The sequence below is a fragment of the Pseudorasbora parva genome, chromosome 25 (assembly GCF_024679245.1).
Source record: "Pseudorasbora parva isolate DD20220531a chromosome 25, ASM2467924v1, whole genome shotgun sequence".
NCBI lineage: Eukaryota > Metazoa > Chordata > Actinopteri > Cypriniformes > Gobionidae > Pseudorasbora > Pseudorasbora parva.
Window position 1 is genome coordinate 7148029 of NC_090196.1, and position 15933 is coordinate 7163961.

General features: G+C 40.5%; 5 protein-coding genes across 5 annotated transcripts; all 5 read right to left on the reverse strand.

Moving 5' to 3' along the window:
• Positions 1-3472: 3472 nt before the first annotated feature.
• Positions 3473-3865, reverse strand: LOC137065423 (histone H2B-like). The gene has a single exon (XM_067437055.1). It carries the CDS (start codon positions 3863-3865, stop codon positions 3491-3493), a length of 375 nt encoding a protein of 124 aa, XP_067293156.1. The 3' UTR covers positions 3473-3490.
• A 981-nt stretch (positions 3866-4846) lies between these two features.
• LOC137065207 (histone H4) lies at positions 4847-5338 on the reverse strand. Its single transcript, XM_067436798.1, has one exon. The coding sequence runs from the start codon at positions 5323-5325 to the stop codon at positions 5014-5016; it is 312 nt and encodes a 103-aa protein (XP_067292899.1). The 5' UTR covers positions 5326-5338; the 3' UTR covers positions 4847-5013.
• Positions 5339-8492: 3154 nt separating this feature from the next.
• LOC137065347 (histone H3-like) lies at positions 8493-9035 on the reverse strand. The gene has a single exon (XM_067436960.1). It carries the CDS (start codon positions 8985-8987, stop codon positions 8577-8579), a length of 411 nt encoding a protein of 136 aa, XP_067293061.1. The 5' UTR covers positions 8988-9035; the 3' UTR covers positions 8493-8576.
• A 1105-nt stretch (positions 9036-10140) lies between these two features.
• On the reverse strand, positions 10141-10584 carry LOC137065195 (histone H2A-like). The gene has a single exon (XM_067436780.1). It carries the CDS (start codon positions 10569-10571, stop codon positions 10185-10187), a length of 387 nt encoding a protein of 128 aa, XP_067292881.1. The 5' UTR covers positions 10572-10584; the 3' UTR covers positions 10141-10184.
• A 732-nt stretch (positions 10585-11316) lies between these two features.
• LOC137064841 (histone H1-like) lies at positions 11317-12099 on the reverse strand. Its single transcript, XM_067436373.1, has one exon. The coding sequence runs from the start codon at positions 12074-12076 to the stop codon at positions 11462-11464; it is 615 nt and encodes a 204-aa protein (XP_067292474.1). The 5' UTR covers positions 12077-12099; the 3' UTR covers positions 11317-11461.
• Between the last annotated feature and the right edge of the window lie 3834 nt (positions 12100-15933).

The following is a 15933-nucleotide window of genomic DNA, read 5'->3' on the forward strand; positions in this document are numbered from 1 at the left end:
TTTTCTTTGTTAAATTAGTATTGAACTGCTAGCGAACGTTAGCGGTAGCACCCCTACCTACTATCGCTAAAGGAGATTAATATTATTTAGTGTAAAGTTACATTAGTAATTTAGCAGACAAATATTCACATTTATTTGATAACGTTACTGATAGGTAGCTTAGATGCTAACGTTACTGGGAACAGGGAAGAGCAATAGAGTGCCGAAGTCATGACGTCACTTTGTAGGCCAACCCGGAAGTTAGCGGCGCATAGGTTCCCTCGATCAAAAGCCTATGCATTTCCCCCATAGACTTTTGGACAATCGCAAAAAATAAGATCTGTGTTCAACAAAGAGTTATGACCCTTACACGTTTTGTCTATCAAGATAATCTTTACAAGTGAATCCAACATGTATATACCGTCTGAAGCCTAAATAAAGCCGTCAGATATAAAATGCTAACGGTAGGCTATAAACGGTCTACAGCACGTTCGCTCATTATGATCTGCGCTCTGTATGAACCAAGCCTGCAGTCTCCCTCTCATTTACTGAAGCTTTTGCGCCTCGATCGCCCCCCGGTGACCGGTCCCAGTATAGCCGCCCCTCTGTGTTTTCTAATGGACGCGAGGCAAACTAAATAATAAAATTACACTTCAAAAATGTTTCCCCAAAGTTAGTTTATGTCACTGAAGGCAGTTATCATCACGATGATTTCATTTCAGGAGTGAAGTTGTCACTGAGGCACTAACAGACTTTTTTTGAAATTTTTGGGAGCAGATTGGAGCTTTAGCTTTAATTTCTACATTTCCATAACTGTTTATTTCACACCAACATAATTAATTGTTCTGCATCTGCGAGAGTGTGGGCAGGCTTTTGCTGCTGTACTTCCTGCTCTACATCCATTTAATAATTTGAATAAATATAATCACTTACACGTATTATTAGTGAATCCTGTTAATGTACTGAGGTGCAAATATTATGTATCTGTCAAAAAGTATAAATTGCATGTTATTACTATTTACACATATTGCAAAGAACATCTACTTTTATATGGTGTAAATCTAATCTATTTTCATTTAAGCTATTTCACTTTGTAAATAGTATCTACAGCTTTTTTATTTTGGGAACATAGGGGCTCATCAGGACTGCCAGTGCATAGAGCCAGGAGCTTGTGCATTGGCCTGGATCTTGTGCTATGGCCCCTGTAGATACTGTCAAAATTTAGTTTATTATTGAATACATTTTGACATTTATTTAGAAAATTATGGGTGCATCTCAATCAGCTAACTAGTTTAGTAGGCAGGGTACTGATCAGGGAATTAGTCTGTGGGATGACTACTGAACCAGGGAGCTGATTGTCTGCCCATTTGTGAGGCTTAAAACTTTTCCCCCCTTTTTTTTAAATAAAAAGAACTGTGTGGTACAGTGATCACTCATCAGATTCAGCCAGACAGAGTAGAAGCAAAATAAGATACTTTTTCTTTTTTACATATTGTATGCAATATAGTGTTGCTAAATTTGGATTATTTAATAAAACATTTTTTTATTAAAACATAAAAACAAAATTTTGTTTTAAATACAATACTTTGATTTGTACTAAACTAGATATAGACAGAGAGATATTAGGGGAAATTAAGAAAAGGAAAAGGGAAGTGAGGGTACCGTTTGAGATAAAGCCTTTAATTATTTAGGTAAAAAATAGGGTTGTCTGTGTTTCTAAATGTTATTTTGGGTGCATATTGGCCTGGATGGGTGTAGGATTTCCCGGCCTGAAATTGTGTCCCAGTCCGGCCCTGCCTCAGAGGGTCACCTTTTAGAAGAGACCAAATCCATGCATATCCTCCACATGGTTCAAGCACAGCATGCAATATATTTTGGGTATGCCTTTTTTCAGGCGTTTTAGGCAAAATTGACAGGGGTAATTAATTACACTCATGTCTCTTGGACTTCCTTTTTTACTACTCATCTTGGGTCATAAGCTGTTAACCCCTAACAACACAATCTGACGCTGCATCAAGACATGTCACTTGAATCTGTTATGCATAAAGCTAAACATCAGTTGAATGTAGAGATGCCACAGAGTTCATGGACCCGAGCTCATCTCAGATGATTTAAAACAGTGTAAATGTGTGCTGTGGTCAGACGAGTCCACATGTCAGCTTATTTTGATGAAAGAACATTGATCTTTCAGTCTCAAAGACAAAAGGAACCATCCAAACTTTCATCAGCAACAGGTTCAAGAGCAAATATCTGTCATGGATTGGAGGTGGAACGGTGCAAACGGAAGAGCAGACATCCATATGTGTGAAGGCACCACTGAGGTGGAGGCATATGTTGATATTGTACAGACATTTAATGGCATTAAGATGACATCTTTCCTGGGAAGCAAGACAATGCCAGGCCTCATTCTGTACATGTTAAAACAGAGTGGTTTCTAGACAGTCCACACCGGAGAATCAGACAATAATGACACGGACAGTTGAGAGCAGACATTTTGTATCAGGCAAGATTAGGTGTTAGATTATATATTAACACTGAAGGTTAATATATCTTGAATTTCTTTGTTTAAAAAGTAACAATGAAAAATTGAAAAATAATAACACTATATAATACGTTCACAGGTTTTTGTGAATAAAAAAGCATGGGGTGGTGTGTGTGTTGGGAACCACTGCTCTACAGCAAAAAACCTGATTGTTATATTATACAGCAACTTATCTTTCAACAATCATATTTAAAAAATAAACTGAGCTTGAAACATTCATTCATGACCTCTAGACTAGATTACTGTAATGCATTTCTAGCTGGGCCTGCATCCTCAATAATCAAGCTACAGTTAGTCCAGAACGCAGCTGCGAGAGCTCCTACCAGGTCAAGGAAATTTTATAATTATAGTTTATAGTTTTATAATCTTTACGCTGCTTTTAAGTTCTCAACCAGGTATAAACTATTGCTACTGACCCATGAGGCCCTAAACGGTTTCTCTCGTGTATTTAGCTGATCTTCTACCGCTCTACAAATTCATCACACAATGAATCTCCATCAACGATTTGAACCAGAAAAGTAGGTATCAGCTGTGGAGCTGTTTTAAAAAAATGTTTTTATAAATGACAATGTTTCTATTTTAAATTTGGAAGAAATATCTGTAGCTTATATGCTTTACTCAAACTTGCATTTAAATTTTATCTGCACACATGGCTGATGAAACTAAAAGGTAAGGTTTAAAAATAGTTAAGGTCAAAACACTTTTCTTTAAAGAATCAACACAGCATGGTGGTTTTGTTCTTGCACAAATGCTTTTTCGTTTAGACTAGTTAATTAGTGATACCATATTTTATTTAATATACTGCTCTAGGCCTAAATAATTGGTTGAGGGCTGAGAATATTGCCAGCGTTCATATTACGGTACTCCAAATTGTCAAGTGACCCAAACAGGATAAAACGAAAGCTCTTTAGACGAGAAGATGTGTGGCTCTTAAAAGAGCCTTTGGGGTGGTTAAGGTCAGAGCACAGCTCACTTGGAGCTGGTGTATTTGGTGACGGCCTTTGTGCCCTCGGAGACGGCGTGTTTGGCCAGCTCTCCGGGCAGCAGCAGACGCACGGCGGTCTGGATCTCTCTGGAAGAGATGGTGGAGCGCTTGTTGTAGTGCGCCAGACGAGACGCCTCACCGGCGATGCGCTCGAAGATATCGTTGACGAAAGAGTTCATGATGCCCATCGCCTTGGAGGAGATGCCGGTGTCAGGATGAACCTGCTTCAGCACTTTGTACACATAGATGGCGTAGCTCTCCTTCCTGGACTTTCTGCGCTTCTTTCCTCCCTTAGCGGCGGTCTTGGTGACGGTCTTCTTGGAGCCTTTCTTAGGCGCGGACTTCGCTGGTTCAGGCATAATGACGCTGAAGAATCAATGTGAGCTCTGAAGCGATTCAGAGGCATTTATTCACCGCCATATGCTAATTTAGCAAGAGATACGGGGCGAACCCATAAAATGTCATTGGACATTCGTTGCATCGCGAGAGGAACGAGGGCCAATCATGGGCGGCCAAATATTAGCCCCGCCTACCGCTTTATGTTTGAAGGACAACCCCGCACAGACTCCGTTTCCTTTGTTCATTTCCCGCTTTTTTGCTTTAATAAAAGTTTGAAAAGTTTGACTAATATTCTGCAAGATAATGTAATCCGACTATATATATATTATATATTTTAGAATACAGTAATAAATTCCTTTTTAAAAGTAGATTTTGTACCAGAAATTCCCTCCTGCACAAAGCCCCTTTATTAATAAATAATAATACATTTTATTTGTAACACACTTTATATTAAAACTGAAAAATGAACAAGTAACAAATCAAATCAATCAAAAGCTCTGCTAAAAATGTGTTTTTTAAGACCACGTTTAAAAGCAACCACACATTACCACTAACATTACATTTTTCATTTTTTTCCTTCCTGATTCTGTAAATCACTTTGAAGTGCAATAGTTATCTTCTCTGAAATACACATTATTAGAACTCAGATGTAACTATCAGCCAAAAGCGGATTTCAGTGCAAATCAACAGCATTATTATTTGATAGAGCGCCAATATATTCTTCGCATAACTTTAACATTTCTTTTATTTATTCAGAACAGTATTGTTTATGTAAAATATATATCTCCTAAGAACCCGGGCGAATTTCTCTGTAGGGACATTATGGGGCATATAAAACACCCCAAGAGTTGAATTGTTTAATATTTTCTTTGCAGAACGGCCACATTTCTGAACCCGGAACAATTTGTCCTTATGTGAAAATTATGTGGCATATAAAACAACATATAAACTGCTTAACAAAACATGAACTGCGTGTAATGTTTCTGCGGTTATTTATTAAGTAAATCCTATAATCATTATTAAGATATTTGATGTCGATATTGGGCTTTGATATTCTTGTTCTGGTTATTTTATCCGTATCACCAACTTCGACATGCCTCTTTAAGTGAGAGAGTGTGTGGCTCTTAAAAGAGCCGTTGGGTTTGTGATTTCTCTTGATTTCAGGCGTTTAACCTCCGAAGCCGTACAGGGTGCGTCCCTGTCGCTTCAGCGCGTACACAACATCCATGGCAGTGACGGTCTTTCTCTTGGCGTGCTCGGTGTAGGTCACGGCATCGCGGATAACGTTCTCCAGAAACACCTTCAACACTCCGCGGGTCTCCTCGTAGATCAGACCGGAGATGCGCTTGACACCGCCGCGGCGAGCCAGACGACGGATGGCGGGTTTGGTGATTCCCTGGATGTTATCGCGCAAAACTTTACGGTGACGCTTAGCGCCTCCTTTACCGAGTCCCTTACCGCCTTTGCCTCTTCCAGACATACTGTTTGCCTAAAAGTACTACACAGTCAAATAAACAACAATAAAGAATGGATAATAAGCGCCACAAGGAGGGCGTTTATATTTGCTTACAGGACCTGACAGAAACCATGGCCGCGCGACACGCTCCTCCTCCCCTCCCCTTCAACACAAAACAATTGATTTAACCCTAAACCTGATCTAAGGAGACCTGTCCTTTGCTTAACCCTTTCATGCATGGTGTCCACATTTAGGGTCATTTAGTATGGTAATTTTCTCCAAACCAATTGAGGGCAGTGTCAGTAGATTGACAGCAGTATATTAACAGTGGCTACTGTCTTGTATTCCAAATATTCATTGCTTGATGACATCTTTAATCCAAGATGGCTGACAGCGATAGCCATGTGCCAAATGACCCAGGCATATCTGTGAAAAACTTTTATACAAGGAAGTCAATTGAGCTAAATAAATAATAAAAAAAATATATAAGTATAATATTATAATATTAATATTAGTATAATAATATAAATACATTTTTAAACTAAAATTTAGAGTAAAATGTAGTTTGTATACACCAAAAACTAACTGTCCACGTATGTGGACATGCAACAGTGGAGTCAGATTGTATAAGGTCTGATGTGTCACCTGCTAGTATAATCTGTTCTATTTGTGTAAATATGTTATGATTTGATTTATATTGTAATAAAAAAGACATTAAACAAATATATCAACATAAATAACCATTAAAAATGACATATTACTGCATGAAATGGCAACTTTACACATATATATTGAGACAAAATGACATTTTGCCTTCCAAACAAGGACAGCACAGGTCAAGCTCTCAGTCCAGAATAACAGAGAATATCTCAGAAGACAGTGGAAGTGACAGCAGTGATGAGGAGTAGGAGCCAACAAAGCCCAGCTTTAGGTTTCCGCATATATGTAACTAACGTTATAGTTCCTACAATATGTGTTTTATTGTTATTATATTATATATTATTGTTTTTAATAACTGGGCTGATATACATAGCATAACATGTCATAATAAAAACACAATGTTCCTGATAGATTTTATGTTGGTCTCAGCATGGTGGTCAAAGGGTCTCTTGTCCCTCTCTCTGAGGAAGATGTATTCTATGCTTGAATGTTTGAATGGTTTACATTGGAATGTATGGTTTACATCTGCTGGAACCAATCCACTGCAGCTAATATCTGATGCGTACCTACCGCTGTATGAATGTGTTAATTCTGAAGTTTCGAAGCCCTTGACTAATCCCTCATATCCGTGGTTGCCATAAACAAATGAAGTTTTTCCGTTTTTACAAATTCCCGATGGATTTAAAATTACTCCCTTGAGTGTTATGGAAGCAGTGGCAATCTGCAAAGATCTGCCAGATCCTTCTAAAACAACACATCAATTTGTATCAATATTGAAATGGTTAACAGCCTACAGTCAACTGACAGGGCGAGATTATCGTTTTATTTTGACTAAAACACTGCCTGCAGAAATTACGGAGGATGAAATGATTAGGGAAATTGAGTACTTAAACCCCAAATATGATACACCGCCTGATACACATCGTGCAGTGTCTCGAAAAGCTGGATATTCTAAGCCTCTTGATTTGTCTAAACCACATGAGCTGTTTTTTGCTGATTCCGATGACGATAATGAAGACAATGCTGATTGGGTATGGTCCAGCTCAAGTAAAGTCAAAGATTTTTCAAACAATTGACTGTTTTTATGCTGAAAGTGTCTTCTGCTAAACAAGATATCTCATTTGCAGCAAATACGAAACAAAATGAGAGAAAGCCTTGTTGCATTTTTTAATAGATTTAAACATGCATGGGTTGAGGAATCTGCGATTCCTATTGAAGAAAATTGTCCGTTGTTCTAAAATACATTCCTAAATAATATGAACAATGAAACTGCACAGTTAATCTGCATAACTACTCAAAACATTACACAATTTCTGGCTATGAATTGGGCATTAATTTTCAATTCTCCATTCTGCCTTTTGGGTAGGGATTTGATGCATAAATTGGGTATTCAACTTTCCTTTGATGATGACTCTCTGCAACTTATCTTAACTTTCCTGCAGCCTACTCTCTCACTGTTGATACAGGAAGTGTTCACCTCGAAGACGAGCTTTGGGCGGCCCATCAGGATGACAGGATTCATTGATGTCCAGCCCTAGTTTGCTAAGCTAAAAACAGACACGCCTGTTTATAATAGTACCCCATCTCAAAAGAAAAGGTGGAGGGTATTCTTCCTGTTATTGATAAATTACTGGCTCAAGGTATCCTGGTACACACTCATTCACCTTATAATATACCAATTAATCCAATCAAGAAACCAAATGGTTCTTGGCGCCTAACTCAGGATTTGAGAAAAGTTAATGAGTTAGTAACACCATTATCTCCTATTATACCTGATGTGAAAACTATAATTAATTATATTCCTTTTGAACTTTCATATTTTACTGTTTTGGATATTTGTAGCGCCTTCTTCAGCATTCCTGTTGATCGCCGAACACAGCCACTGTTTGCATTTACCCTGGAAAATTTGCAATGACGTGGACACGACCCCAGCAAGGGTTCAAAATCCTACGATCTGCTACTCTGGGGGACACAGAGGACATTACATGGACAGCTGAAATGGACCAAACATTCAGACATTTGAAATCCTCTTATGAGACCTCCTGTACTCGGCTTCCTGAATTACACTCAAGACTTTCACCTTTACGTGCACAGACGCTGCAATCCTAGCCCAAGCTCACAGAGGTAATTTTCATCCTATAGCTTTTTTGCCTAAAACTCTAAATACTCAAATTAAAAATATAAATTAGAAATATTTGTCTACATTCTATAAAAAAATGCATCTTGCATTAATAATGTTTATTGGAGAATTCCTGAATAAAGTTCTAACATCATTTAACAGATTTATTGAAGTGCAAGAGACATGAACACGAGCAGATGTCAAACTGCACACAGCCCATGTCTTCATCCATCAGTGCTAGAAGAGAACATTTCTCTCCTCTTCTAGTAGGAGGATGAAGACAGACAACAACAAAAAAAGCACCGCCATAATGCTGACATTTCCATATTCTACAGTAAATTTGTGATTTAGAGAATTAAGACCCAAACATTATTCATGTAACGCAACTTTCTACTCATATTCAGCGTTTAAAGTGGTAATGTCTCATTTAGTGTAATGTATGTGGCTCTTAAAAGAGCCTTTGGGGTTTAATGAAGCGGCTGAAGCAGATGCGGGCTTATGCGCGCTCTCCGCGGATGCGGCGGGCCAGCTGGATGTCTTTGGGCATGATGGTGACTCTCTTGGCGTGGATGGCGCACAGGTTGGTGTCCTCAAACAGGCCGACCAAATAAGCCTCGCTGGACTCCTGCAGGGCCATCACAGCGGAGCTCTGGAAGCGCAGATCCGTCTTGAAGTCCTGAGCGATTTCTCTCACCAGCCGCTGGAAGGGCAGTTTGCGGATCAGCAGCTCGGTGGACTTCTGATAACGGCGGATCTCTCGCAGAGCCACGGTCCCGGGCCTGTAGCGATGAGGCTTCTTGACGCCGCCGGTGGCCGGAGCGCTCTTACGGGCGGCTTTAGTGGCGAGCTGCTTCCTCGGGGCTTTGCCACCGGTGGATTTACGAGCGGTCTGCTTGGTTCTTGCCATTGCTGTAGTTTAGGTTCTCACTGTCCTGCTGGAGCTGAAATGCCGCTTTTCTGCTACACGCCTGCTTTTGTACGCGAGGATGCCGAGGCTTGTGATTGGCTGATATGTGACGTCTGCGCATGAGTGCTAGCCAATGACTGCGCGTTTCCTATTTTCAAACACGGAGGGTTTCCCGCTCGAGCTGCTTTTGTTGACTACCTCAAAGGAAGAGTACAACTCTTTCCTTATACCCGAATCGTTGTATTTATTGTTGTAATTCCCAGTGTTTTTGCAGATCTCAGATTAGAACAAAATCACATTACAGTCCATATAAAAGCACAGAAGCCAGAATAGACATTTAGGGTTGACGTCCAGCCGCTACTGACCCAGCCAGAGGAAGATTAATCAATTTGTTATCCTGAAGCTAACATAGTGATTGTTATTTCAGATAATCTATGATAATTTTCAATACCTTATTACATTTTAATAGAATAGGTTGGCAAACAGACACATTAGGGGATCATGTATTTTCAAGGTAATGTGATTAAGTTAGTAAAAGAGTATACATATCTTGGCATCATTGTTGATGATACATTATCATTTGGCTCTCACATAACTAAGTTAAAGAAAAAAATAAAGATAAAGCTTGGGTTTTATTATAAGAACAACTTTTGTTTTTCATTTAATGTTAAAAAGAGTTTAGTGTCTGCTGCTTTTTTGCCAGTCCTTTAATGTGGTTTATCAATTTGCTTCTATGGAACAATTCTATGGAGCAGTTTCTATGAAAAAAAATTAAATCTATTATTCAGTCCCAAGATAAGGAGACTCAATGATGTGCAATTGTTTTTAAGCATTTTAAAAATTGTCGTTTGTTCGTTTATAATTGCTGCCCATTCTTGGCAAGGACTCTCCTGTGAAAGTTTTTTAATCTCAGTGAGATTATTCTAAAGAGCAAATAAAAAATATCATGCACACCTTTTGTAACTCATGATTGTAGATGCAAAGCAATGAAACATTTTACTAGTGATGGGTCACGTTTTTTCCCATGATGATTTTAGGAAGGGATTATTTTAAGACATTACTCATATTTGGGGGTCCTTGGCATCACGAAGTTTGAATACCACTTTGCAAGGAACTTATTAATAATAAGAAAAGCACTCTTTATCAGATAAAGTTGGTGGCTCTTAAAAGAGCCTTTGTGTTTTAACTGGAACCCGTTTACTTGGACTTAGCGGGCTTCTCGGTCTTCTTGGGCAGCAGCACGGCCTGGATGTTGGGTAGCACGCCGCCCTGAGCGATGGTCACACCGCCCAGGAGTTTGTTCAGCTCCTCGTCGTTGCGCACCGCCAGCTGCAGATGACGGGGGATGATGCGAGTCTTCTTGTTGTCCCGAGCGGCGTTTCCAGCCAATTCCAGGATCTCAGCGGTGAGATACTCGAGCACAGCCGCCAGATAAACCGGAGCACCGGCACCAACGCGCTGAGCGTAGTTGCCTTTACGAAGAAGCCTGTGGACACGGCCGACGGGGAACTGCAGTCCCGCTCTGGAGGAGCGAGTCTTAGCCTTTGCTCTGGCTTTACCACCGGTTTTGCCTCTGCCGCTCATTATTAAACTCAAATGCTAATAACTGCTCAGTCGAAACTAAGAGAGAGAATGAAAGAGCGGGTCTTCACACTGTATTTAAAGGAGAGTGGCAGTCGCTCATTGGTTTAGAGTCTGAAGAGATTTTAACCAATCACTGAACTTCCCCCCAAAGCCCAACCGCCTTTTTTAGCAGGTATAATTATGCACACGTATTTGTGATTAATAAGAAAGTACAATTCAATATTTGATAGAACATTAATATAAATGATTGGCATTAAACAGACGGCAAGGGAATACACCTTAATATTAATTTATCAATGTATTTTTTTTCTGTGCACAGTTAATATGTGTAAACATATTTGAACTGAAATGGCTAAGCAATTATTTAAACAAGCTTTTCAAATTATTTACTTCTCTATAAATGTGTTGCTGTGGTTTGATATAAACACTTTAACATGGGATATGGATATTAATTGCGGTCTCACTTTCACAGTGTATTCTGGGCACATTGAGCTGATATTGTGAAGTTTTATGGTCGTTTTTTTGTAATATTGTTTTATCACTGCTTTTATTGTGTGTGGGGTTGTTTGACTCTGTACTGTCGTACAACCTCCAATTTGAACTTTAATCAATGTCTGAAAACCTTTCTGTTCATTTTTAATCACTTAATTAAAAATGTAAGTGTTTTATTTGTATCAAAATGATTCAGCGATTCAGACTTGTTTTATTTGGTGATTTATATTAGTATCCTGTGATTGGCGGCTACAGGTCAAAATAAGAAAAAAATGTTTCTTGACTTTTCCGTTAAAACTGATCAAATCAGTAAAACACAGATTTGCTCTTTTTTCAGAATTAGTGGGTGGCTCTTAAAAGAGCCGTTGAGGAATAAACGTTACTTGTTCGACCAATACTTATTTCTTTTTGGGAGCTGCCTTTTTAGGCTTGGCGGCTTTAGGCTTTGCAGTCTTTGGTTTAGCCGCTTTAGCTTTTTTGGGGCTCTTGGCTGCTTTCTTAGCGGCTGCTGGCTTCTTTGCCTTCTTGGGGCTCTTCGTCGCCTTCTTAGCGGCGGGTTTCGTGGCCTTCTTAGGTGACTTCTTGACGGCTTTGGGCTTCTTTGCCGCTGCGCTCTTGGGCTTCTTGGCGGCAGCGGGTTTCTTGGCCGCGGGCTTCTTCGCTTTAGGAGCCGCTTTCTTTGCTGGCTTCTTCTTGGTCTCGGCTTGCTGCTTGTTCAGCTTGAATGATCCCGAGGCGCCGGTCCCTTTGACCTGCACTAGGGTGCCTTTAGTCACCAGGCCCTTGATGGCGATCTTGACGCGGGAGTTGTTCTTCTCCACGTCGTAGCCGCTGGCGGCGAGAGCTTTCTTCAGGGCAGCGAGGGAAACGCCGCTCCTCTCCTTGGACGCGGTCACAGTCTTGACGATGAGCTCACCGACGCCTGGACCTGCCTTCTTGGCCTTTGCAGCAGACTTCTTCTTAGGCGCTTTGGCCGGGGCGGGAGCAGCCGGTGCTGGGGCGGTTTCTGCCATCTTTCTCTGATCAGGTCTTTCAGACGCTGTTCTGGTTTCAGAAATGAATGGCACTCGCGCGGCGCTGCTCTCTTCAATGACTCATGAGAACCTTATAGACTCAACCCGCCCGCTCGGTGTCTGCGCGCCTCCACGAGCCTCTCAAGCGTGTGTTTTCTTCTCTCACATTTGTTGTAAAACTGAAGCGGTACAATTGTTTGTCACAGTCAAATCAAAGTGAACACAAAGCAGAAGTTCAGAGCTTTCATTGGAATCTAAAACACGCGTAGAGGACATGTTTAGTTTGCCATCGTCAGATCAAACCCAAGGTGAGCTTCAGACACAGGGAAAAGCCGCGTGTAAATTTGATGGATATTTTAAGTGGAAAAGTTGCTAAAAGCCCAAACGCGTCCTCTGTGTGTTCAGCAAACAGTCTGAATAAGACTTTAATGGAATCAGCACCAGCGAGGACATGAGGAGGCTTTCATACAGCTGTTGTTTTGGGCAGCTTGAAGCACACGAACATCATCCGAAGGATCAGACAGTCTCTCTGTGACTCTCATGGCCAGCAGATTATCTGTCCTTATAATACCAATAATCATCATCATAAATACACATCATCACTCAAGTGTTAAGGTAGAATGGAAAACTGTATTTACTTTAGCAAGTTGAATATGAATTCTTTACATGGAACTAACATATAATGAGCCTCAATGAGGACAAATCTAATGTTGCGGGCTGTGGGGGATGTGAAAACTTTTCATAGCCTCCTCACAGAACAGAGCAGTAAACAGGAATGCTTGATGTTTATTTTTAACAGGACACCGCACCAATTGAATTTAGCAAGCACGTGCAGAGTTCTTCAGGGGCAGGGGCTTAAATGTAAAAAAGGGGCAATATGTAAAATTATATATGTGTGTGTGTGTGTGTGTGTGTGTGTGTGTGTGTGTGAAGTTTGGATACTATTTTATGTTTTTGCAAGAAGCCTCTTATGCTCATCAAGCCTGTGTCATGACAAATCCTGTCCCCCTGTGAAATCATGTCCACAAGGACCCCAAGAGCGATTCTATTGGCTGAAAGAAATTTTAATAGGTAATCTGTTCAGAGCCTGATTACAATTCTTACACTTTCATTCAGAACATGTTTTTGCTCCCATTATAGCAATCAATTAAATATTTTAAATAAATGTTTTGCGTGTGTACTTCATAGTTTATTAGTTTATTATTTAGTTATTTTTAAACAATTGCTTGTCCAGAACCAAGTATAACAACTTTTGATCAGGCATTTAAAACCGCTACCAGCGGACACAATTTAACAGGGGGACAGGATTTGTCATGACACCTGCATTTATTTAATCAAAAATACAGAAAAAAGTAGTAGCATCCTTCGGATGAGACGTTAAACCGAGGTCCTGACTCTCTGTGGTCATTAAAAATCCCAGGATGTCCTTCGATAAAGAGTAGGGGTGTAACCCCGGCATCCTGGCCAAATTTGCCCATTGGCCTCTGTCCATCATGGCCTCCTAATAATCCCCCACTCCTGATTGGCTTCATCACTCGGTCTCCTCTCCACCAATCAGCTGGTGTGTGGTGAGCGTTCTGGCGCAATATGGCTGCCGTCGCATCATCCATGCAGGTGGGTGCTGCACATTGGTGGTGGCTGAGGAGATTCCCCCCTTCAATGTAAAGCGCTTTGAGTGCCTAGAAAAGCGCTATATAAATCGAACGCATTATTATTATAGCTGCACTGGTCTAATAAAAACAATGGCCACGCTTCATACAGATGTCTTCTCTGTTTATTTTGTCTCTCTCTCTCTTCAGTAGACACCGTGAAAACTACAAGAAATAAAAACACATTCAAAATATGCATTTCTCTCGTCCAGGGCCTTCTGATATTCAATGAATGTCACAACAGATATAAGACTATTAAACATTGTTAACATATCGCACATAAACAATACAACATGCGCACATAAAGCAATACAAACAACATCATTGTCATTATGAAGTATATCAAGTTAAATTACCGTGTGCGCCTCTCAGACCATGCAGACAAAAAACAACTCTCTTCAGGCCATATGTAATTTTCTCCGTGTTAATGCTCGAACTTTCCAAATGACGCAGACCCGCTATCAACTCAATCCGGGTCATGTGACACATTACGTCTCATAAATCCCACCCAAAGAACCCACAACTTCAAACATTTCAAAGGGCATACATCATAAAAATATTTGTTGTTGTTGTTTTAATTAAATGAATAAACTCAAAGTGAAATGAATTTATAACAAAAACATAAAATACCCATCTCAAGAAAAAAACATGTCCTTTGACAGTTACACTCCCACCAAATTACTATAATTCTTGATAAACTTGCAAAAGTTTGAATAAATTTAGTAATTTCGCAAACCAAAAATTTCACAACCTAACAGACGGACTCACGACTCTGACTCTTGGAATCAAATCTATTATTTAAACTCTTAATACTTCAAACTCTCAATTTGTGTAGGAGTAAGAAGATTAGTTTCATTGCATCCGATTCAATTGTTTTCTACAAGTACTACTAACTTGTGAATAGGACGTTCAAGAATGAAAGGATTATTGAGTCGCTGACCCTCTTTCCCCAACTTTTTATTTCCTATTTGAATTGTGGCCTTTCGCACCAGTCCATCTCCATCTTCACAAACATCAAACACTCGTCCGAGTCTCCATTCATTGCGGGGAAGCCCTTCTTCCTTGACAATGACGATATCTCCAATCTTCACATTTCGTCTAGGAGAGTGCCACCGTTGTCTGAGAGTGATGTTTGCCAGATATTCCTTCCTCCATCTGCCCCAGAATTGCTCTGTCAGATATTGCACCCTGCGCCACCTTTTCCTCGCGTAGAGGTCTTCTGGAACAAATTTCCCTGGTGGAGGCAGAGGTACAGAAGATTTCATCGTGAGCAAATGGTTTGGGGTAAGTGGCTCTAGCCCCTTGGGATCATTGATGGTATCTGTGGTGAGTGGACGGCTATTTATGATCAACATGGCTTCGTAGAAGAAAGTTCTCAAGGAAGCATCATCCAGTCTTCCTGAGCTCTGCGAAAGGACCCAGCTTAGAACACTCCTAACTGTCCTGATCTGCCTCTCCCAAACTCCTCCCATATGACTGGCATCCGGTACGTTCATAATGAAGTCACATTGCTTCTGGGAAAGGTAAGCAGTCAGTCTGTCCTTGTCCAATTCTTTCAAAGCCTTTGTCAGCTCATTTTTCGCCCCAACAAAATTTGTCCCTTGATCCGATCTGATCTCTCTTACAGTTCCACGGATAGATATAAAACACCGCAAGGCATTTATGAAAGCATCTGTTGTGAGATCTTCCAGCATCTCTATGTGAATTGCTCTTGAGGAGAAACAGGTGACTATGAGCCCATATCTCTTATGCTCCTTACGACCTTGTTTGGTGAGAAATGGTCCGAAACAATCAATCCCACAATAAGAGAATGGTGGAGAGGGATCAACACGGCTAGCAGGTAGATCTGCCATCTTTTGCATTTCTGTTGGCCTGCGAGCTCTTCTGCATGTAACACATTGCTTAATGTGATTTGCCACAACTTTGCTGCCTCCTACAACCCAGTAACCGTTTGCTCTCAATTCATTGAGGGTCTGTCCTCTACCTTGGTGCTGAGTTTTCTCATGGTAGTAATCCAAGACAAGACGTGTGATAACACCATCTCTCGGGAGGATTGCTGGGTGTTTTAAGTCAAAAGGTAACGAAGCGCTCCTCAATCGCCCTCCCACCCTGAGAATACCATTGTGCAGTATTGGGTCAAGTTGGAACAATGGATGACAATGTGGCAATTTGCCATGACTCAGTATTTGCATCTCTTCTTCGAAGGCA